General features: G+C 31.6%; 1 protein-coding gene across 1 annotated transcript in view; it reads right to left on the bottom strand.

Annotated features, from left to right (window-relative positions):
* Nucleotides 1-14,835, bottom strand: part of LOC106645065 (phospholipase B1, membrane-associated) — a 60,990-nt gene extending 46,155 nt beyond the window's left edge. Inside the window, exon 1 of the mRNA XM_014360825.2 lies at nt 14,710-14,835. Coding sequence (XP_014216311.2) covers nt 14,710-14,835 — 126 coding nt within the window. The remainder of the gene's footprint in view (nt 1-14,709) is intronic.
* Nucleotides 14,836-16,013: the final 1,178 nt, after the last annotated feature.

The following is a 16,013-nucleotide window of genomic DNA, read 5'->3' on the forward strand; positions in this document are numbered from 1 at the left end:
ACTTTTGCATGCGTATGATATTCAGTTTTTGCTTTAATGGTTTTTTCGGTTTGCTGCGTTTACGTTTACATACCTCATATAACATTTATCATTATTTATAAGTTTTATTCACTTGGTTTTTTGTTTTTCCATTTTTTAAAAATTCTATTAAAAAATGATAAATGATGAATGTGGAAAAAATGGTCTACCAAAGAATTTGAAGAGTGTAAAACACAATTTATTTAGAGCTTCGAAATACCGATTCATTGTTAGATGCTCAACATGGGTAAGGCGTAGTATTGAGATTAATATGTCGTATGTTAAGTAAAAAAATGAGATTCCAAAGAAGTATGTGCCCAAAAAGTCGAATAAAATGTGTCATAATATAGAATATTGTGGTTTAAAGCATTGGGTACGAAATTCACGGTTCAAATTAGTCAATTTGCAAAAGAACTCGTCTGTTATACGTCTGGCAATAAATAATCTCTTAAGATTAAATGAAATTGTGATACAAAAAATTTTGGTATTTATAATTAGTCAAGTTTCGATCACCACAGTTTCTGACGATTAAGTTTAATTCCAATCGCGTTTAGCCTCATTTCGATACAACGTACAATAGTGGTTTACTAGTGGTATCTATACTGGAGTAGCGAAACCTATAGCGAGTAATTAGAAATTTTTATGGGTTAAAATTTATATCCGGTCAGCTAGCACTGCGGTACCTATAATTAAAAAAAAAATTTTTAACCTGGTAAAATTTAATGGCACGAATGCTTTTTATCGTTTATTCTTTTAGAACAGAATAGATTTTATCATTTGATAGTCAATCAATTTTTATTATTTACGGACTGTTATTGATAATTTTATTGAGTAAGAAAAAAAATATAAATGAAAGAAAAACGTTATCAGCTTTCAACAATTTTAATCAATACACAATTAAATCAGTACGTATAAAAGATCACTACGAACCACAACCCACCACTTATGTAGTGTTGCAGCAAAAAAAGTAGGTATAGCTAAACAAGAAGAAATACCTCAATTTTTATTGAAATTGCTTCAATTGTAAAACAAATATAAGTAAATCCACAAAAATATTACGTTATCCTCCATCATTTTTTAATAAAAATTTTTTTACACACACTCTCAAAATAGAGCTCATAGATCTCGCTATGTTACGTACTAAAAAAGAAAAATAGGAAACACGAGTTCCAGTCGAAATGCCGTCCATTTTTCAATTTTCAATTTGATAACTATATATTTGTATGCGTCGAAAAAAAACTAAGACTACAAAAAGAATAATCGAATACAGTGGTATATGTTACAGTCGTCATTATAATAACGGAAACCATGATAATATCGAGTGTCTTTTTAGAATATGTATAATATTTCTAATGTTACTTATTCAAAAGTATTCAACGAAATAAAAGATTTTAAAATTTATGAAGTCAACAAAAAATAGTCAAGTTTGTTGCTACACAAAAGAACTCTCACTCATCAAAAATAATTTAATATCAAAAGAAATATCTTCATCAAGTTATCTGAGTAAATAAAATGAATGAATGAATGTAAGAATTACCAAACGAAATTAAACATTTTTAAAGTAATGAGATCAACAAAAAATAGTCAAGTTTTTAAACATTATCCTAAATCTATATTACAAACATTGCAATACTCAAATAAAATAAATATTTCATTAGAAAGAAAACCATATCAATAATTTGCAAAATCATTAATTCTATCTACCTTGCTGGACCTGCTTTCTACTGTTTTTGATGAATAACACAAACTGTGAGAAATCCCGTTGACTTTCTGAAAATGTTTATAAATTATTTAATTGTATAGGCTAGAGTATTTAAATTATTCATTTGGTAGAAAAAAAAATATTTACGTAAGCTACAATATATGTCACAATTTCAATATTGTAGCTTAATTATTAGCGTTGAAGATTGAAATAACTGGTTTATAATTTATGTAACGATAATTGTATGGATTTATGATCTTGCTTCGTTAGAAAATAAAAAATAAAAAAAATTTGCACTTGCAGACTTGTAGAAAAAAATATTTGACGGCTGCAGAATTTATTTGTGCTTATAGAGCTAAGTAAATTAAAAAAAAAAAAAAAATAGCACCCAAAAGGTTTTCTGATTCATTTAACATAAAAAAATATAATACAAATTTGTCTTCTAAATTTACATTTAAATGTTCGTCCAAAAACAATAGAAATCCGGCTAGCCAAGTTGTACAGATTAAATAATTTTCCAAACGTTGATATGTTTTTCTTCATAATAAAATATTTACCTTATTTAAGTATTGCAATAATTGTAATATATATTTAAAATAATATTAAAAACTTGAATATTTTTTAGTAATATCATTATTTTATAAAAATTATGATTCCTTTTGTAAAATTTGTCATTTAATCAGATGTCTTGATAAGGATATTTCTTTCAATGCTTAATAATTTTTGATGAGTAAAAACTCTTTTATGTAGCAACAAACTTGACCATTCGATGACTATACTGTATCGCATACCACAGAGCACGATTATTATTTTTGTAGTCTTAATTTTTTTTTGATGGATACCAAACACATCAAACTCGCCCAACCTTACACGTTGTAATAAATTTTTTTTTTTTTTTTTATGGAGATTTTACTACCTTTTTGGACTTCTACAATTAATCTACTATAATCAATAAAACTTGAACACAAATGGTTATAAAACTCATAAATTATTGTTTTATTTAAAAAAAACTGGCTTATTTCATGATATTTTATCCTCAAACTTCCTCTTTTTTATTTAACCCTTCGACTTTAGACTTTTAGATCTTTAGCACCTTTTAGCGACTGTTCTTTATTGATGTCTTTTTTATTAACATAAAACCACTGGTTATGCTGAGGCAATATATTTTTACAATAATTTTTCGATACGCTACCGCGGTGAAATATATCATTTACGAGCTAATACTTTTTATCATTCAAGTCTTCTTTACGTGTCGGTATTGCGTTTATCGGAGTTGATTATTTTAATAATACCTTTACCAGTATTTTTACATGCTTATTAATTAAATACTACTACAGTATTACTGATGGTTACAGATATTTTTAAAATTTTTTTAAATCGATATCTAGTATCACAATAACAATCTTATCTTGGTCTCATCTTGGTCTTGCCAATTTCTAATATCGTTATCTATTATTTTCAAACGCATGTGGCTTTGAGAATTGTCTATATAAAAAAAGTTACAATATAAATAGATTTTTTATTTTGGTTCCGTCCGTTGCACCCAAGACATGTAATTGTTACGTTTTGTTAAAGATATTGGCAAAAATCAGATAAATTTTTAACCATACAGGCTGATTTCATAATTTGAGAAAGTAGGATGTGACAGAAAGTATTAGATTAAAATAACACTTGTTGAAAGTTCCTTGTTTGCTTTCAGTATCGTGGAATAATCAAGTCGCGCGGGAGCAGCAGACGAAGCCTCAGCGACCGCGCTACTATTTACTTTAGATTTACATATTTAAATTTTCAAGTACTGAAAAATAAGTATTTTTGCCGGTATGCCTAATGTATTTTGGTTGAATTAAATCTCTTTAATCTTAGTCCACAACTTTACCAAAAAATATAGGTCAAAAAGTCTTTAGAACAACGAAAACGAAACACGTGTATCTCGAAATGGTCAAAACAAGATTTTTTCAGGCTCAGTGTCCGAGAAATGGTCTTATTGTTAAGTTGGCTGCAAGCCAAATTTTTCTTGTGTATAGTTGGAATAGGCGTGTTCTTAAAATCAAGCAGATCTGCCATCAGTGTGATATTAGCTACAGGTACTTCCTAATTTCACAAATTTACAGTAGATGATGCAGTGTTGGGAGTTCTCAGCGACTAAGATGGTAGAGTGCTTGCTTCCCTTCTGGGTTCGAGAGTCTGCTCCGTCACTTCCTCCCGGGTAACTCTCTGGTGCTTCTTATACGACCTTATTACTAGGATATCATATAAGTAGGAAATCGGTACCTATGTAGCATTTTACCCTGGCATGCAGATTTGCAGATAATAGTAAAAAATAACGATGCCTCAGAAGAGGGGGGACGGGCGAATGACTCTCTCATAGTAAAATCATTCCCTAAATGATCAATAATACAAATAATGAGATATATGTGGCAAATCGAGATCAAATGTATATGTGCGCACTTGTAAGCATGTACAATGTACCCAGCCATTCAAACAACGACTGATAAGATGAAGTGTTGTTAAGATAGGACATCTACCGTGGAAAAATTTTGAAAACGAAAAAAAATGTAAAACCAAGAACACTTCAATATCCTATTTATCCTAATCCCCTAATTTTATTATTTTTTAGCATACTTTTTTTGGCAATTTAAAATGAATCGTGTAACACAGCTGGAACAGTATCAACATGATCTGATCGATTAGATTGGAAACTCTAATAATTTCCTAGATTGCCCTAAATAATAAGCTGTAAGCTTAAGCCTTATTTGATTTAGCGATTTGGATAGTAAATAATCATACATTAATAATCAATTTTTTGAGTACTAGTAAAATAGGAAATGATTCAACAAAAACAATTCTTATAGTAACTTTGATACCACTTTTACGATTTTCGTACGTATTTTCGTGATAAATAATTTTTTACAGGGAGAAAACCTCAGGTGTTAAATAACTGTAATTTAGAATATTTGGATTTTATCATTAAATAACAAAAAAATAATGATTAAAGGTAGTTGAATAAATGACAAATTTAGGATGTTTTATGTTTATAATTACTAAGTATTTTATCTAAAAAATTTGTTGGAAGAAGTAATTGAATTTATGTAGTAAGCTTAAAGAAAAATTGCTAAGAATGATATGATAAAGTAGGTTAATAAAAAAAAGAAAAAGAAAAGAGCATCTTAGATAAAAATCCTGAAACTCTCTTTATTAAGACAATTTATTTTATTTGGTGAATTAAGAAACTGTTTCTAAAAATTAACTGCATTCGAACATACTTGAAACATCTTTAAATGAGCAAATTTTAGTAGAAATTTAGTGGGACTGTTGTTTATCACCGTAGCTATGTTTTACAGACTTCGTTTCTATCCAGTACTTTCTAATATGAGCAACATTTAATGTTATTAAGTTTTTTCAATTAAACATTTAAAAATGGTATTTTCCTGACAAGTTATGATATCCCCTTAAAAATAGTTTCTTACAAACCTTTAATGTTAGGTAAGTTTGATGTATTGAGTTCATACTTCGTAAGGAATTTCTGAACCTTTATAGGCACTGGCAATGAATAGTATTCTTCCTAATGAATCTGTAGTATTTGTAGTGTAATTGTAGCCTTAACAAGTTCTGGAATAAAGATATAAAAATGGTCAAGTTTTTTTTTGCGCAGAATACATTTTGTATGACATTCGTAGTATAATACTGTTTAGTACTCATACTTTAACAAAATCAAACTAAGTAATATTGACTATTGACTAGTATTTCATGCAAACCTCACATCATATACATTCTTGCCTTGATATGTAGAAAGTCTATAAAAATGTTAGGGCAAAAGGCAATATTACTTAGTTTGATTTTGTTAAAGTACGAGTACGAAACAGTATTGTACTACGAATGTCATACAAAATGTACTTATGCTGCGCAAAAAAAAACTTGACCGTTTTTATATCTTGATTTCAGAACTTGTTAAGGCTACAGATTTATTAGGAAGAATACTATTCATTGCCAGTGTGTTTAAAGGTTCAGAAATTCCTTACAAAATATGAACTCAATACACCAAACTTACCTAACATTTAAGGTTTGTAAAAAGCTATTTTTAAGGGGATACTATAATACTGTACAGGGGATAATTTTAAATACTGTTTTTTTTTTTTTAAATTATTTTTCACCTTTTCATTGTTATTTCAAAACGTTAGTACCATAATACCTGAAAGATCACAAAATTTCCTACTCTGACAAACATCTTGCGAGAAAAACAAATATAAGACCTTAAAAATTCGGGTTTTGCTGTTTGTTTACAAATAATTTTTTTTCTATAATTTTGAAATTATGGTTTGATTATTCGTTTAAAATTTAGTTTTTTTGTTTATGATTTCTCACACAGTAAGCTTTGAAATGGATGAAAAATGTGTTGTTGAAGTAACTCAATACAAATGTGTTTCATGAAGTTTCAAATAGAAATAGAATACTCTCGCTACGACATCCATGCGTGTATGTATGTAATCAATCATACCTTACAATTCTCTGACCAATTTGTATCAATATCAACCTACTTTATTTGTTACAAGTTATTTATCACCCCGAAATTTAAATTCCATTAATTTCAAAACACAAATTTTTTTTGGAAAATTTCGTTTTTTATTTTTTCCGTTGGTTTAAAACATTTTACGTGAAACAATTAAAACGATCCATTTACTCAATTGCCTGATGCCTACCACAATAGAACAAAAAATCAATTTAATCAATTTTTTTAATTTCGATTTATCAATTTTGAAAATTTAAAGTCTTTATGCTTATTGCTGTTTCATAACTTTGTATAAGAAATTTTATCGAAATATGAACGTAAAACAATACATGCGGGTGTGTATGGTTGTATTAATGGATACGTAAATAATTAATTAAACTTAAGGATATCCTTAATCGAATTTAATCGACGGATCTAATGAAGTTTTTCGTAGAAACACCTAATTGAAGTTACCTGGCATGATATTTTTTTGTAAATTTCTTTCAGTTTTTTAGAACCAAAAAAAATCGTAAAATTATGATATTTTGAGGAATTTCTTTTTTTTCTATTCGTGGTAAAAATTTCTGGAAGAAAAAACTATTTTTATCTAATCTAGAAGCACGTTAAAAATTGATGACAAAATTTTTCGTGGACATTGACAGTAGATTGACAGAAAGATGGTGCTGTTTAAATAAAAGAAGAAAAAGATATCATCAGAATGCTAAATTTTTACACAACATCCTAATAGGATAACTAACCACGGTACATCGCAAAAAATACAGCAATACTGAAATAAATTAAAACAGAAGCTGTCAAATTTTCCTTTTCCTTTCACATCCATGGATACTCAAATCTCCCCTTTACAATACTCTCAACAAAAATGTATACTGATTTTAAATTCATACAAACCTTCAGTCTGTGAACAATAGCCGAATACATCTAATGTATTATTAAGACACTTTTCACGGAAAAGAAAAGCAACCGACGTAAAGTATTAACTATATGTTACGCATACACAGTACGCGAATATATACCACTACTGAAAATAGCAGCAGTAACGATACTGCATATAAGGTCACGATTAGTTAGTGCCTCGAGGAGGCAGGCTGCCTCCTCCGTAACGATTCCTATAAGGTTCGGATGTATAAATCGGCAGAAGCGCCTTGCATATAACCAGAACAAGCAACAGTGATACATTACACACACACACACACACACACACACACACACACACACAAAATCGATCGAACATTTCCCGCAGGTACATGCAGCTACTATGCCGATGCCCGCCAGCCAACCATTATTTTCGTGATGAATCAAAGAGAGAGGGAGGAAAAGATAAGGAACAGAAGAGAAGCTCGACCTGTTACAACGCCAGAGGTCACGTGTAGTGTGCAAGAAGACAGAGAGCCCAAGGAAGCGATGCTTTCACTTACGTGCAGTCGCAGTAGTCACCTCCTGAATACTGTGGGACACATGTTTGTGTACATATATATAAATACATGACGCCTTCACGCTGACTCTTCCGAGCAGATTTGCATCCTCGTAATTCATTCACGCTCTATATAGAGAGTCCTCATACAACACGTACGTGGTGAGAGGGGAGTAAGCTGTAGGTACCTCTTGCCAAAAGTAGGAATTTCGTGTGCGATGCTGAATCGACACAGCATTCATTACCGATCTCTTATCGATGTCACGAGTACTAGTGTATATATATATATATATATATATTTTTTTTTTACGAGAAGAGATGGAAGAGTAAGTACGAGAGAAAGAGGAAGCAGCGCTTATTTACCATCGACTTGTACACGCGCATGCATAGATATTGATTACATAAAGCAATTAGGTCCACCGGCGATTCACGGGAGACGGGGATTCTTTTACGCAACCGGCTTCATCTTCCTCGCGATCGTCAAAAGGACGATGACGGCGAGTCTTGTGAGAGGAGTCGCGCGATAAGATCACATAAGATGCGCACACGTATAATCCATAGACACGTACTAAATAATAAACTTACCAATGGTTTGTCTCATGCGTGTATTTGCGTGCAATGTAGGTGATTTTATATGTACATATGTTTAATTTTATCAGAGTGTATACAATGAAAGCTTGGGGGACATAGTAACTTCCGTAAGGAAGTTTTTATGAATATGATTGACGGATGTTGATGGAAATCAACCTCCATCTGCTGTAGTTTATTTTAACTGAAATATTTTTGTAGAAAATTCTATAATCAATAAGATTTTTAAACATTAATATCTAAAACAATAGCAAACGAAGAGAACAAGTAAATGAAGCTATTTTTCAAACTATTGATTTTTTTTTTTTAATTTTATTGGTGTAACTTTTTTTCTACTCTCACTTTATTTGTAGAAAAACTTCTACGCTCTCTGCACACGACCCATTGAAAGTATGGTTATTAGGGTACAAAATTATTATTGGTTTTAAACCGTCTGTTATTACGTATGTACAGTCTTAATTACTTGAAAGTATAATGTTTACAAGGTTTGTTGTTCAAGGTGGCGCCCTACCCCTATTTGTTCCGAGCCGATGCAGAGGCTGTGCCCTCTGCAGCAGACATTTAACAAAAGTTCTTGCATGTAAGCAAACGGCTTAGAGCATACATACATGTATATAGCTGCTTGTGATTGGTAGGCTCACTGGAAGAGACTGCAGGAGGGGGTCGTCGTTATCTCTCGAGCCTGCCAATCACAAGCAGCCGTGTGCTAAGAGGCCTTTGTTAACATGCAGGAACTTTTGTCAAATATCTGCTACAGAGGGCGCAGCCTCTATACATCGGCTCGAGTGAATATAATACAAAATTATCAATTACTAGTTATGTTAAACGCGTTTCAGTCAATCTGACATATGGTCACTACTTTTATACTCACTTTTATATAATTCAATAAGCATACCACACTACTGAAGAAGCACATAATTTTGTTCATTTTTCTATGTTACCACTAATTAAATCTTCTTTAAAGATAATTTTCAACTTTAATGCTATATTGTCTTGTGAATGATTAAATGTTAATTTTTCTAAAAAAATCTATGTGACCTAGTAAAAAGTATTAGAAAATTACGTGTAATTTTATTTTGTTTCAACTTAAATCAAATAAAAATTTTATACAAATAATTTTTCAGAATACATAAAAATCAAATAACATTACTTTTAATTATATTTGTATTGTCATTTAATTACATTTTTATTTTTTCCGAAACTTAACATAATTTATCTTTGAAAAATCTCCCTTAACACTTCACTCAACCTGTTTCAACCAATCACACAACGAATAGAAAGGCTTCAGTCACCTGAAAATCAATATTTTAAGATATAGTAGTTAAAATAGCTGTTAGTGGTAATACAATAATAAATGGATAGTGTAGTACGAGAAAGAAGTACTTTACAAGATAAAAAAAATTATTCTATTAAATTTACTATTTTGCATTTGTGTATAATTTTAAATTTTACACTTAAACTTAAAAAGGACAGAGATCTTTTTTTATTTTTTATCCAATTTAAATTTTTAAAAGCTTGTTACATTCTTTGGCCAACTTAATTGCTTACTGCGAAGATTCTTAAAACCGGGAAAAGCCGATGTTTTGACATAAAATATTGTATCTAACTTATTATAAATCGAATATTTTTAAGAATTTTCTATGGTGACTTAAAGTTAAACTGTCCAAAGCATACAACAAGCTTTTGAAAATAAAAATTTGATAAAAACCAAAAAGACTCCTACCTTTTGTGAATGTGATACTATAATAACTAACGATTATACTCAAATGCAATCTAGTTAAAGTTTCACAATGATTCTTTTCCACTTCATCAAGTACTCGTTTTCGATATTATACTAGCTTTTTATGGTTACATTAAGTCAGGCAGCTTAATAAGTTTACACAAATTGTAAACTATGTAGTGTAGTGGGGAGCCAACTGAATAAACTGAGCCTTATAAGGTTAGTGTAATGTCCAATAAAACGTTGCTCAACTACATTTTATATCAACGTTGTTATGTTATTTTTTACCCTACTAATTATACTCTCAACGGACTGTGTGCAGATAGCACAAAAGTTTTTTCTACCAAAAAAAAAAAAAAAAAATTATTAACACTTAGAATAAAAAATTTGTTTAAATTATTAGTTCCTATGTAAAAAAAAATTTTAACAATTTATAACCTTAATTTTACGATATAACTATGTATGTAGTGGTTGCACAGCAGAATTTGGGGCGGTTAGTACTTGGATGGGTGACCGTTCAAGTCTCGCCGTTTCGGCTGTGCTGTTGATTCTCGTATATCGATTAATGGTTTCTTTGACGCTTCGTCTACGTTATCATAGGTGTGACTGTGTTGGCCCTCATGTTTATATACGTATAAACATCTGGTCATAACTCAGGTGCACCGATGGCTAATAAACACTATTCTTGTGTAAAAAATGCCATGTCTGAGCCTACGGGCGATGATGAATACTAAAAAACTATATATATACACTTGTTTACCCCAACTTATCTGAATCTATACTTTAAACTTAATTATTTTTTGTTTTTTAAACTTTACAATCATTCAGATTACAAACGTGAAATAAGGAGGACAGGGCACGTTGAGCAGGGTTGCAAAGCGTGGCACCTTAATAAGATTAATAATCGTACATTTTAAAAATAAAATTTTTGTAGAAATTTAATAAAAAAAAGCTCTTACTATTATCCTCTGAGTTTTTAATGTCATGAAATAATGTTTTCTATTTATTTTTTAATTTTTAAATGTAGTGTACTGAAAAAATGTTTCCTTCATTTTTCAATAGCTTGAAGCAGGTCAGAAGTGTTATAGTTTGTAAACGAAAATAGGTAAATTTGATAGCCCAGGTCCTTAACTTCTTCGTCCAACGATTTTTTTTTATTCTAAAGTTTATATAAGTACCATAATAAACAATATAAAATTGTATTGGAATGGGGCAAGCGTGGCGCCTCGGGTAGGGCAGGCGTAGCACAGTAAACAGCCATAAGGCTCGTAAGTCGGCTGCGTGGATCGTCTGCTGATTTTATACCTAACCTTGTCCGTATGTAAATAATACAAGATGCTTTTAATGCCGACTTGCAATGTTTAGTGATTTACGTAGTTGATTACACTTGGTAAATTGTATCAAGTGTGTCTATAAAAATTATAATATGTCGATACAAGACAGTTTTATAGTGTGTGTGTGTGTGTGTGTGTGTGAGTCAGTGTATGAGTGTATGTGTGCCCATTAAATACATTACGTAATTATATTTGTTTATACGTGAAAATTAAAAAAAAGTATGCGAACTTTATTCTGTATGATTGTCCACTATCAGAAAAAAAAAAAAGTTACCTCATCGAAATATTTACAATTATTTCATTTTGTTACAAATAACATTAGTTTCATCATGAAAATACTTACAACTAAACTATACACTTAGCACTTCATAACCACCGTGCTACGCGTACCCTACCCTACGCCTCCTCGTGCCCTCCGATGGGGTAAGGGGAGCAGTTTTAAGACTTACATTGAGCAATTTTTTGCCGTTAATAATAAATAAAAAAACAATTTTTTTTATGTCTACTAATTTTAAACAGTTGCTTATATTCATTTCTATTTTTTAATAGTTGCATATTTACAGTCTCTTAATGCAATTTGCAACTAAAATTAGGGTACCACACCTGCCCTACCCCCCCTTCTCTATAATAAAAGTAATCAAAGAAAAAAAGGTTAATGGTACATTACATCACTAGGGCACAAAGTACAGACATGAGCACCCGAAGGGCGCGATTGTTGTATATTGATACCCGAGTCGCGAATATTTTTTTCTTACTCAGGGTGAAGAGTACAGTTTTCTATCCATCGGCGCAAAGTGATTAATATACGTGACTCGGGCATCAATATACGACAACCACCCCCTTTGTGTGCTCATGTTCGTATTTTGTGCCCTAGTGACGTAATGCACCATTAACCTTTTTTTCTTTGATTACTTTCATTTGCTGCCATTTTCAGTGTCAAAAAAGACGGTGACATTTTTTAGTTAAGCACACCTCTGGAAATACGTTTTTTTTTGTCCTAGGCATTTCTCAGAATAAAAAAAATACTTTGACCATCAATCCAGGTCTCGGTACGTACTTTTTATTCACATTTTTCATTTTTCGATTCTAAATTTTGAATAAAATTACACGTTTTTTTGACTTTTTCAATCATAACTCTGTCCCAGAAAGTCAGAGAGAATTTCTTGAATTAAGAAAATAAAGCGCTTGAAAAAAGCTTTAATTTTCACTCATGAAAAGTTTTAAACAGTGCCCAACATCAATAGTTACTGACACTCAGAGTTTGATAGGGAAAAACAATTTTACGAATTTTACTGAATTTTTCAATATTTAAGCTTATTATAGTTGTAACTTTTGACGCTCATCATATTGCTCAATGATTAAAAAATGAAATTAAAGCTTATCTCAAAGCTTCATTTTCTGTTTTGAAAGACTCTGTATGACCTTCTAGAGCATAGTTGTATTTAAAAACAAGAAAATTCTTTTAACACAATATTTTTTGAATTTTTTACTATTTTACTCATAACTGTGCCCAAAAAGGTGGTACAAAGTTTAAAAAAAAAGAAAATAAAGCTTTTGGCATAAGCTTGGATATTCTTTTTGAGTTGTCCCAAATTTGGTGACCTATACTAAAGCTGTGAGTAATTACAGTGAAAAATCAAAAAATTCCTTGAAAATTTGCGTATTTTCGATATTTTTTTCTATACTTCATTTTTGATCATATAACTATGCTCTAGAAGATCGTACAGAGTCTTCGAAAAAGTAAAATAAAGCTTTTGAGATAAGCTTTAATATTTTATTTGAATCATTAAGAAACATGCTCAGCGTCAAAATTTACAAGCTCAATAAGTGCAAATTTATAATATTTATAAATAAATTATGCAAATTTTTCTGTCGGGTGATGGAGTTAGCATCTAAATGTCACGAAAAATTCCTGAAGATGGAAAAAAAAAATATTTTTTTACTTTGAGAGTTTTTTCTTTTAAACGCTTACTACACTTATACTCTGAATGGGAAAAATAGAGTCTGCAACTTGTGTACATCCAACGAGGGCAAGCTTCAGATACATAAGCTACTATCTGATTTCTTTCCGAAACCTTTGTGTTCTAAAGTCGATACAATCTGTATAGAAAATAAACCAACTGATAACATCTAAATTTTATTTTTTAGCTGTAATGAATATCTTTATACAAAAATAACATTTAAATCCATGAAGGAAACCCTTAAATATGATCAGTTATATGAGAAAATCTCGGTTTTTTTTTACTTTTCGGGATATTGAAAACTACAAAATTTTATTTTCAAGAATAATTTTTTCGTTATCCTAGGTACCATGAATAAGAAAAATACCTAGAACACAGGATTCAGGTGTTGGCATATACTGTTTTATCGTTCTTTTGGATTCTTAATACCGAATTTAAAAATTAATTTTTTGACTGTCTTTATACTATTTGTTATAACTTTGCTTATCTTTGCTTTGTCCCTTAAAAATTGAGAATAAAGGGCTTAAAAAAAAATTTAATTTCGTTTTTGTAATGTCCTAAAAGATTGTCAGCATCAAAAGTTATGAACATTCAAAACTTGAACAAAGACATAAGAGAAAATTTTTTAATTTTTTTAATTTTTGAGCTTTTTGCTTTGAAAAGCTTTTAATATTTTCTGTTGAAATAATATAATTTCTTCAGATTGTTCAGCCACAACTTAAAGTCTTCTAAAATTATTGTTTTGGTATGGTATAACCATACCTTAAGAGATTGATTGTCGTGTAACTAAGGTCTTTTTTTCTTTCTGTGATTAGTTAAGATTAGTCATATGGCTTGTTTGGTGGGGTCGTCCAGGCATCGTAAAAACTGTAAATTTCCGAGTGAAACACGAGCCCATAAAGTGAATTTAAACCTTTTTTTTTACCCAAAACTAAAGAAATACTTTTTGATGGTCTGAATTTTATTAAATCTTCAGCAGTGAACATCCCTTGATTATATAAGAAAGTTTTTAGATAAAAAATCTCCTGACACGACATTGTGATCGACTGAGATATGAAATGTACCGTTTTTGGTAGAATGATCGATGTAGAATGTATAACAATAAGTCCGTGGTGCACATGAAATTACGAAATTCGCAAAGTCGATTGTGCGAAAATTACAAAATTACATCCACAGAGTCGTCATGGTATTCTAAAATCGAAAGTTTTAAAGTGACAAGACTGTAATATAATATGTAATCATATCCTGATTAGGTGCAGTATTTCCGGCTCATCTGTTAACACACTTAAACCGTTGGCTTACTCTCCTCAAACCTGAGCCACGCACTAAAATTTAGTGGAAAAAAACAACGCATCTACCGACCAACCTCATACCCGATTTCACAACTGTACCTCAAAATGGTCCATCAATTGTGAAACATCATTGTTCCTCGTGAAACTAGTTGTTAGGGAAAAAGTGCCCCGCTCACCTTGCCCGACTTGAGAAGCCAGCGCACCATATCAGCAAACGAGGCAGTCCGCGCACAATTAGCCATCAGCACCAGCAGCAGGACGACGCTCAACCGGACCGGAGGCACTCCCCGGGCCCTGGACATGTCCACTGCCGGTGGCGTCTTCTCTCCGCTTCCTCCACCAAAGACTAAGTCGAGGTTCTCAACAGCGAGCGGCAGCCATCGTTTCTACGTCCGGCATTTCTTCCCCGCGTGACGCCGGCTGATGCCCGCAACGACTGTCACCGTCCGCATACGGAGGGAAGCCTCCGCGCCTGGAATCATAATCACAGGCGCGTTATTTGGTTACACCGTTTGCGATGCGAGAGTATGTACGCGCGGCGAAAAAGGCCTTAGGCGCGTGCCGATGCGTCTTTGCACGCGCGAAGAAAGTCCCGGGTTATGACACTCCTTCAACGCGGGGCGTGCAAACCAATAAGTCGAACCGTGTTTGTGTAAATATATACGCTTTTAGAAGTTCATCTAGTATTTCGCGTTACCGGTGTACGTCGTCCTTGGACTGGGTGCCGTTCCTTTTTTGCCTTCCGCAGCGATAAGAAGATGCGCCCTCCGATGGTAGAATACTTTTACATGGGTGTATTCGAGCTTAGTATATTCAACTGTTTTATGCTACTTCGGCCATTACCATGGGACGTATAATTTTTCATCCAGATAATTGTTGCCAGTAGTGCTGTCGATACCGCACTAATCAACTGAGTACTTTATCTCAATGATAATACGTCTGTACTGTATATATATGGGTCTTTGAAAAAAACTTGGGCTTTTCATGTCCTTGCTCTTTACAAGCAGTTAAATTGTTAAAATAATATTTACAAACGAAAGTTTTATAAAAAGTAATTGTGTTTTTTTGTATTCATACAAAAAATCTTGAATCAGGTATGATTTGTAAACTTCAACAAAGAATATAACGTTAAAATGTCATTACCGTAACCTGTCTCCGATAAGAATTTCCCATTGCCTACCTTCATTGAAAAAAAAAATTTCGATTCTTTTAATTTTTTATATCGAAATATCTTCAAGTTAAGTCAAATACCTACTTAACTGTACGTAAAAAAATTTTTTTTTAATTTTCCGTCTCTCGAATTATGTCTCTCTATTTTGTCAATTTCAAACTTCTCGCACAAATTTTTGCAGTACAATCGCTTTTTCGACTTCAGTGGGGTCGCCACTGACCTTATATACCTTTATTTGAATGGACTATGTTTAAGAACCTGCAAGGTGGTTGAAGAATGAAAAACCTCTGTTTTGCGACAGTCTTTTTT

This window comes from Copidosoma floridanum, unplaced genomic scaffold (assembly GCF_036245765.1).
Source record: "Copidosoma floridanum isolate Cflo_tuat_1 unplaced genomic scaffold, Cflo_Japanese_pri ptg000013l, whole genome shotgun sequence".
NCBI classification, from domain to species: Eukaryota; Metazoa; Arthropoda; class Insecta; order Hymenoptera; family Encyrtidae; genus Copidosoma; species Copidosoma floridanum.